At 37.2% G+C, this 9,509-nt stretch overlaps 1 protein-coding gene across 1 annotated transcript in view; it reads right to left on the bottom strand.

Annotated features, from left to right (window-relative positions):
• LOC129412354 (uncharacterized) overlaps window positions 1-7,012 on the bottom strand; it is a 9,708-nt gene extending 2,696 nt beyond the window's left edge. The window contains exons 1-4 of the mRNA XM_055165941.1: window positions 6,897-7,012; window positions 4,933-5,253; window positions 1,926-2,243; window positions 306-473 (exon numbers count right to left, since the gene is read on the bottom strand). Coding sequence (XP_055021916.1) covers window positions 306-473; window positions 1,926-2,243; window positions 4,933-5,253; window positions 6,897-6,930 — 841 coding nt within the window. The 5' untranslated portion in view covers window positions 6,931-7,012. The remainder of the gene's footprint in view (window positions 1-305; window positions 474-1,925; window positions 2,244-4,932; window positions 5,254-6,896) is intronic.
• Window positions 7,013-9,509: the final 2,497 nt, after the last annotated feature.

Genomic DNA, 9,509 nt, shown 5'->3' with positions numbered 1-9,509 from the left:
TTCTTTAAAACATCAATAGTCACACCATTACACAATCACATTCATGTTTACGTGTCACTCTAAGGACTAAAATTTATCTCAAATTCTGGTATCGGAACTTTTAGCTCTTTTTTATTGCTATGTCTTGGTGATTATTACGGTTCAGATGTATATTTCACTCACATTTTATTAATTGTGATTTCAGTTTTAAAATTGTTTTGTGACACCAGTTATGTTTGGTTAAGTAAAGTGAGGAAAATGTCTGCCAGCAAGTTTCTGAAAATGTGCTAGGATAATTCAACTGTAATTCTTACTCAGCCTCTTACCAGGTGTAAATCTCTCTCTGATGTGTCTCATTTTGATTGACAGGTGAGACTGGAGAGGAGGAGGAGGAGTAGACAAAGGTGGTGGGCAGTGTTGTGGTGGTGGGCAGTGTTGTGGTGGTGGGCAGGTTGTGGTGGTCAGTCTGTCTGCACAGTCATAGAGAGACTGACCTGAGGAGAAGGAAAGAAATATGAGAACCATTTTGTTGTAAGAATACATTAAACACTGTAGCGTCAAACTTCTAACCAACTTCTTTTAACCTTCAGTAATCTGGTAATCATTGAGCCTATCCTCCTGTAACTACAAAATCTGTCTTGGGCAAAGTAGGTACAAAAACGTCCCCTATTGTTCTGCAAAGTTTGAGCTTGTGTGCTCTTGGTAACAGGGTGAAAAGCTTAACTGTTGCCCCAAAGCTTCTGATACTTTGCAGTGACATCACGTTGGGTGTGTTCATGGTCTTGTTTAGGTGTGAACAAAAAAGGTGAGCGTGATTAACTGAAAAACTGTGGGCTGATGCTCGCTAGCTTGTGAGTGTAATGTTATTTGAGACTTGTTTAAGAGCACAAATCATCATGACTGTTGTAGTTCAAACTAAATCAGTTTTTCTGGTCAGATTGTGTTATTTAGCCTTATACAAACTTTAATGATCCACAAGGGAAATTATTTGGAGACAGTAGCTCACACATCACAATATGTTATTTGTTTACTTTTGCTAGTTACATTCCAATTATAATTAATTATACAGTTGTAGTGTTCTAGTGCTGACACTAAACCGGTAAATAATATAATTATTTACTCAAAGAGCTCAAATATGTTAATGATAAATAGATCAGATGATTTTGGTTGATCTCCACAGAGCAGTGACATCAGGTGTGGAATTTGGTCAGACAGTTTTGGCCCAAGTTTCTAAGTTGGTTTTCAGACTTGTTGCGCATTCATGTGTTTGACGTGCACAGGTAGTTTAGTTAATAGTTAATCAGTGTCCTCTATCACTAGGCTGTGAGCAACAAGTAAACAAATGAACTACTGTTAAGACTAAAACAGAAATAACTAATGACTTGAATAAGGTTGTCAGATTTAATTGTTCATTGAGTGACTTTTCTGGTGGAGGATCTATCAAATGCTTTTCTTTATGGAGAGTATGGCCAAATGAAACCAAGTTACAGGTCAGATCTGTGGAGAAGCAACCCCACTCAGAGTAAGAAAGTCTGTTTTTCACCTGGAGTTGTGTTTTGTTTCATTCACACATTTTTGAGTAACCCTTCCTTATTAGTCTGCCTACATCTCTAAAGCTCAAAATGCTCCAGCTTGTGATGTCATGAAGTGATAGGTAACAGCTCCTTTTACCTTTAGTGCAATAAAGCTTGGCAGTTCCAGAGCTGAAAGGATCTAAATGATTATAGTGAATGTCAATGGGAAAAAAAATCACAGTTTAGCACTTCCTCACACATCACAAGTGCTTTCTTTTTGAGAGAAAAACATATCTTAAATATGCAGGGTTTGTACGTTAAACATATGAATGAAACAAAACACAACTCCAGGTATGTTTGTGATGAGAAAACGACATTATAATAAAGATCAGAAAATGGCCTGGTATAGCCCCTTTAATCCTTACATATTACCTTGTATTTTAACCTCATAGATACAGTTGTTCTCTGCTGGCCTCAGAACATGCACATGCATCAGATCACTTTGCTGGTTTCCCATTTTGTTTTGGGCAACACAGTAAAAAGCAGAGTCGGTCTGAGCTAATCCGCAGTCCAGCCGTAGATCACGTGACTGGGAGACATTGGAGAGGTTTGGGTGAGTTTGTTGATACCACACATAGGCTACATTTGTGCCTCTGTTTGAACCACAGCGCACAGTAATGGCCTCCCCCCAACACGAAGGCCGACCAACCCCAGAAGAGACCGCCCAGAGTGTAGGTCTGGAAACAGGAACTGAAACAAAGAAGAAAAGATAAATACAAGTGCTGCACCTGCCGATTTTTTCTACTGTTCTAAATGTATATGTTTTGTAATATAAAATGAAATAAAATAAAAATAAATCGTATATTGAGATTTGTTTAGAAGTGGATAGTACTCAGTTACATTTTGAGTAACATTTTAATGAAACTGAAAATTGAAATTGTACTTTTCAGAATAAGTGTACTTTTACTCCTACTTGAGCAATACTTTTATTGAGGTATCACTATTACTTGAGTAAAATCTTTGGTTACTCTTCTCACTGTGAGTAAGTCTAAAACAAAAAGCTTTAAGTTGACAAAAGCTTTAAGTTGATAGTATGAAATTATTTGAACATTTCTGTTTCTTTCACCATTCCTTCAGATATTAAGTTTGTCTCATTTTTGTGTCAAACCTGAAAACATCAGATTTTTTGATTGTTAAAGGTCCTACAGTACATTACACAAAATGGACTCTTTTGAGCTTTTAGCCATGTTATAATCTTGTTACTTCCTCAAAAACATATCCACAGTTTTGTTTTGTTCCATTCACACATGTTTGAGTAACCCTTTATTTTTAGTCTGTCTGCATGACCCAAGCTCAGAATACTTTGTTTCACCTTGTGATGTCATGTAGTGGTAGTTTTCAAATTAACAAATCCCTTTTAACTTTACTTCAGTCAAGATTAGCAATTCCAGAGCTGATATCCTCCAAATGATACCAGTGAAGGACTGTTTTCAGTTTGAGAGAAGAACTCAGCTTAAATATGCAGGGTTTGTGTGTTAAACATGTGTGAATGAAACAAAACACAACTCCAGGTCTGTTTGTGATGAGGAAACAACATTATAACATAGATCAGAAAAGAGAATAATATGGACAATAAAGTTTGAAAATATGGTGACTGGAAGCTTTTAGTTGTAGAGAAAATTCACTGATAGTATATTATTGATAAACAAATATATGATTATTTTCCGCAGTCTGAAATGCTTCAAGCTTTTAGCACAGCAGGAAGTTTAAATGTCATTGGTTGGTGTGTGAGAATCAAAATGGAAAATGTGAGTGACAGGTTGCTGCTGTAAGGTGTGACTTTATTAGACTAGTAGCGACATCTGGTGTTTAAAAATAAAATTGCAAAAGGCAGATTTTCATTTGTATTGATATTATTTTTGTTAATTGTTGAAAAATGGCTACATGACATTTTTGAACTATATTCTTTACCCAGATTACAAAAGAACAATTTCACCAAAATATCATATCTTCAAGAAGAAGAGATCATATGTTAATCAGAGTGATGATTTTTGTGAAAAGAACAGTGTTGGGAGTAACGCGTTATAAAAGTAACGAATTACAGTAATGCATTACTTTTTGCTGTAACGCAGTAATGTAAGGCATTACAGGGGGAAAAATAGTAATATTTTATTCGGTACAAATGTGAGTAACGCGCGTTACAATGTTTTTTTAACCTGGATTGAAGTGGTGGGTTTTTCTTCATACAAATTCGCTAAAATCACCTCGATATCAGCAGCGGTGAAACACCGGAGATGCGCCCTCATAGACCTTCAGGTAACCGCGGGCGAAAGGACTGACAAAGAACTCCACGCTGTTTAGACCTGGTTTAGACCTGGTCAGTTCAGCCTGGTTTAGACCTGGGTCAGTTAGACCTGGTTTAGACCTGGTCAGTTCTGGTTTAGACCTGGTTTAGACCTGGTCTCCTATCGCCTGGTTTACGCTCGTCCTCCCTCTATCGCAGTTCACTTTTCGCGGTCTCGCTGTTTCACAGATTTTTAATTTTTTTTTTTTTTTTTTTTTTTTTTTTTTTTTGTGCAATTTTGCATGCCCCCTTTTTTTTTTTTTTTTTTACATTGTATGAACACGTGTTGTGTTCCTCCCGCTGCGTCCTGACTGGCCAAGGGACTCCTGTCTCCTGTCAGTACAGTACAGAATGTGTTCAGCTGCCAAATTTAAATACATGTTCAATCTCTAGCAGTGTGATTCTGAAGTGCTGTACGGTTGCAAGTTTTCTCCCCGACGAAACCCACAACGTCGACGAAACGTTCTGCACCGACAAAGGCTCCTGCGCTCGCACCCAAAAGGCAGAGGAAGATGCAAACCATCACACAAAAAGTTGGACTTCTGGACACGCTGAAGGAAGGTAGAAGTTACGCGCTGTAACAGACTCTTGCACCGGCTCGGGTACCTGCAAATAGTTGCTGAAATCAGGGCCGCGAGCCCGAACAGCAGGGTCCATAAAGAGCGATCAGGTGACAGCCGCTCTTACCTCCGTGAGGTGCGGAGCAGAGCCGCTCCTTTCTCCTGCGGTCACCTTCGAGCCCGTCCCTACAGTGAGTCCTGTTTTAGTCCTAGTTCAGTTCTGGTTTAGTCCTGGTTCAGCTCTGGTTTAGTCCTGGTTTAGACCTGGTTTAGTCCTGGTTCAGTCCATATACAGTGCAAAAGATATTTTGGTGAGAGTAACTTAAAGTAATGCAATAGTAGTGTAATGCCTTACATTTTAAATGTAAAAGTAATATTGTAATGTAACGAATTACTTTGAAATGACAGTAATAGGTAATAAATAACGCATTACAGTTTCAAAGTAACTTGCCCAACAGTGGAAAAGAAAGATCTCAGTTTCACGATTATTCACAATTATTGACAGTAAACGCAAGTGAAAAGTATTGAATCATACCTTCAGTGACAACAACCTCAATTGGAGTCATTATGTCTGCGTAGATTTTGTCAATGCCGACCCAATAGGTCCCAGAATCTTCAAAGCGGAGTCCCGTCATTTTAACAAAGAGCCCTCGTCTTCCAGCGTCTATCACACTCCATCTTTGTTTGGCTCTGAGTTCAGAATCTGCCACAATTTCACAGGAATGATGAGAGCTTCCTCTGCACCAGTACTTTTTGCTGTATAGAAATTTGTTTGTGTTGTACACGCAGGAGAGGATAAATTCACCCCCAACATCTGCTGTGACCTGGCTCCTGTCACAGTTCAGCTGGAGACTCACTGCAACACAAAGGATTATAGGGACTTTTGTTAACTGTAGTTATCGTAGGTAAAATTCTCCAAAAAAGGTAGACTTGACCAAGCCTAGCTCAATAGTTTGGAGATGATCCCAAGTGTTAAATCACTCCTGACAGGTTGCCCCAGCAACATGAAATGATGGGTCAAATGAAGAGGACAAATTTAAGTATAGGGACAATAAAGTGTACTTTATGTACAGTGTAACTTTTTTGCCAAAAGACAGATTAAAATATAATAATGTTTGTTCATTTATTTGTTTATGTATTTGAGACAGGGACAGCACATTAACCTTAACAGAAGAGATGTATTGTAAACAGTTGTAGCACCAGTGCTAATTTCCACCTGTAGTCCCTGGGCAGGTTCATTGGTTGATTGTATTTAACTGACCTTGGCTATCAACTGTTTCAGTCATCATGGATATCACAGAAAAAAACATGAGTCCTTACTGTGAGCTGTCTTGCTTTCACAAACCTGACTTTTATTTGGCCAAGAGGAGGGTCTCCTCCTGTTTGTAGTCTTGTTCTTTTGGCTGTAATCTTCCACAGTATGGCATAAAATGCATCTCCATCTAGAATTTGGGGTTTAACTTTTCATTTCCATGGAATTGTGCAAGTGAATTACCACCTCCAGAAATGTATGTACTACTTTAACATTTTCTAGTATAAAGCAAATGATTACGCGAAATATAAAACTAGGTAAGGTCATTTATAACAGATATTCCGTACTGTAAAGCACTAGGGTGGGAGTTTCAGAACCCAGTGAGAACTGAAAAGGAAGAGCGTCAAAACATATTCACTCTAAAAACATTTTTCCAGACAGCAGAGCAAGGACACATAAACCTGGGATTCCTGCAGTACTCATCTATCATATTTGAGGGTATTCCAATATCAATCATCACATGGTCTTTTCTCAATTCAACAGAAATGTAAATATGAAGAGACCGTCAAACTGCGCAGAAAACACCCCTGTTTGAAAGATCTTACAAATTGGTTTCCATTTTTACTATTTAACTGTAAAGCACTGTGAGTTTTGATTGTAAACAATATAATCATTGCTCATAATGCATATTATCAAAATTGTTCTATATAGTCAAAACACACAATCAAAATTATACTAGATTTCAGCACATAAGAGAAATTGCTTGAATAGGCAGTCTAAATAAAAAAAAAAACATTAAAATAAATAAATAAAAATAGAATTGTATGAAAAAATGATCAATGTTAAAGGTGCATTGTGTAAGTTTTCTGGTGGAGGGCCATCTTCATGTGGCTTGCTTTGTCCAAATTGTTTCACAGTATGGTATTAAACCTTTCTACCATCATGGAGACCAAACCAGACCAAGTTACAGGTCAGATCTGCGCAGAGGCAACCCCGCTCACAAGCAGAATGCCTGTTTTTCTAGGTATTTTTGAACTATAAAACCACCTGTAATTGAATAAATGTAAGGCACAGTATCCGTTTAATGTCATACTGTGGAACATTTGAAACAGAACAATGACATATCCCTAGAAACAAGAAGGTGACGGACCCCAAAACATAAAGTTACACAATGCACCTTTAAGTTAATAACTCCGACAATGTATTAAACTTTCAAATTAGACAAATCATAATTAAAAAGCACTCACCATGGATGAGACAGAGCACACAGAGGAGCTTCATTTTGTTTTACAAGAATCTCTCACCTAACTTATCCAACTCTGAAGCTGCAGATGCGTGGACAGCTACCCATGCTTCCTGTTGCTTTAACTTTAGCTCAAACGCATAAACACATAAACCACAAGTACTTCACAGAAAAAGCAATTGTTTCCTTTAAAATCACCCATCTTCTGTGTCCTTTTCTACCTGCTATAGAGCTGAATACCAGGGTACCAAATCACAATACAACAGTAAGAAACCAAAGCGTTGCATGATTTCAATCATAAGACTTGCAATATTATTATGTTCTAAAATTCTGTTTCAGTTCACACATGTCCAGAACTATTTACATTTGACTGAAGACTGAATTATAATATCATGAATCAATATTATAAGATTTCCATGGAGATGAGTTACATAGTGCAACTTTAAAGGTGCACATTATGAGTCTTCAAGAGTCTGCTTTCTTCTATGGATATGTCATTGCTCTGCCTGAAATGTTCCACGGTATGACATTAAACAGCTCTCTTTTACTTTTATTCAGTTACATAGTTTTATAGCTTAAAATACCTATAAAAACCTTTTTTTTAAAAAGGCATTCTCACTGTGAGTGGGGTTGCCTCTACACAGATCTGACTTGGTAATTTGGTCTGGTTTGGTCTGAAGACAGAAAGGTTTAATGCCATTGCCATACTGTGAAACATTCTAGACAAACATTGCCATGGAGAAAAGCATTTGATGGAGCCTCCACCATAAAAGTTACACAATGTGCCTTTAAAGAGAATATTTTATTATCTAAAAAACTGCCATTGGTTACTGAATTGATTCTTTCAACCTTCAACCTAAAATTGTGTACATGAGGATATGGCCAATGTCTGTCACCTGCAGAATTTCCACTAGAGGTAGCCAAATGGAGCTTTTGACACTATTGTCATCTGTGTGTTAAAGGAAGTGTACGTAGCCCACACTCTGACTGCTTTAAAGAAGGCACTACAATCACAACTGAATCTCCATGGGTTCCCAGTGCCTTAACCTGCATATAGATGACATATATCATTTTTTGTCATTGTCAGTAAATGGGCATGTCTCATGTGAAAGCTCTGACCCTGATCAGCACTGATTCATGGCTGGGTGCTGGTGTTAGGGTTTAGAGAGATGCATTTAAATTTAAACCAACTGGATTTCAGCATTGAAACTGGCAGCCCAAAATGAGAGAGTGATCAACCGTGAGGCTCATGCTTATTCTAGGTAAGGGGGCTAGGTAAGGTACTAAGCTACAATACCCTAGTAGCTTACCATCAATGAGTGTGGAGTGAATAAATAATGAACTATAAAGCTCTTTGGGTTTCTTGAAAGGTGCTATATAAATGCATTGATTCATTAATTAATTAAAATGCAGGGTTTAAAAATGTTGTGTAACCATTTACAACAATAAAAACAAGTAACGACAATCCACTGTTCACTATGATGATATGCCACCATTCTGCATTTTTAACAGGAAGTCACGAGTCCAGTTTAGTCCAATTACTGAGACGTTCTAGATAAATTTTTCGGTTTACACAACATCAGCAAAATGTAAATGAATAATCTCACATCTGGGGACATAGGTTAGGTTTGGGAAATTTACAGTCATATTCTTACATACAGTTCATTTAATGTCTAAGACTTCAATTGAGGCTCATGACAACAACACTGAAAGAAAAGTAGAGTGCAAAAGTTATGGATGGATGGATGGATGTGTAAGGACTATTCTGATCTGTGTCATCATGTTGTTCCTCTGTTCCACCTTGTGATGTCATATTGTAACACAGGAAGTGCTCTATTGTGTTTTTAAACTCCATACATCTTCAGTACATCACATGACAAAGATGAAACAGAGCATTTTGAGCTTTGGAGATGTAAACAGAATAATAATAAAGGATTACTCTAACATGTATGAACAAAACACAACTCCAGGTCTGTTTTTGATGAGGTAACAACATTATAACATGTCTTAAAGCTCACAAGAGTCAATTTTGCATAATATTGGACCTATAATCAGTAATTTCTAATCGTCAGTGATCAACTTGGATCTTTTAAATAGAGAGGTTCAAGTCTGTACTGCTGAGGTTCAGGAAATTAATGTCTATTTTTATTTTATCCTGATAAGACTTGAATTGAACACATGGTTATATGTGATTCAATTTTTGTCATGTTACCAAGCCCTACAAAAGAGCTTCCTGTTCTAGGAATGAAGAAATAGAAATAATAATAATCCACATCAGGAAATACATTTGTTTTTGTTTTGTTTTTGTTGCAACATAAACCAACAGCTGATCCGCCCTCGGTGTGTCATCCACCTGTAGTAACCATAATAATGTGTAATATTATATGCATCTGGTACAAATCTCCCAGTCACGTTACCTGCTATTTAAAAATTGGTTCCTTTCAGCTTCAGACCATGTTATAATATTGTTACCTCATTAAAAACATACCTGGAGTTTTGTTTCATTCACACATTTGAGTAATTCATACATTTAAGTAATCCTTTATTATTAGGCAAGGCAAGTTTATTTGTATAGCACAATTCGTACACAAAGTAATTCAAAGTGCTTTACAGAATA

The sequence above is a fragment of the Boleophthalmus pectinirostris genome, unplaced genomic scaffold (assembly GCF_026225935.1).
Source record: "Boleophthalmus pectinirostris isolate CB_2022bp ecotype Guang Dong unplaced genomic scaffold, ASM2622593v1 HiC_scaffold_8, whole genome shotgun sequence".
Classification (NCBI taxonomy): Eukaryota; Metazoa; Chordata; class Actinopteri; order Gobiiformes; family Gobiidae; genus Boleophthalmus; species Boleophthalmus pectinirostris.
This window is presented reverse-complemented; position numbering and strand designations above follow the sequence as displayed.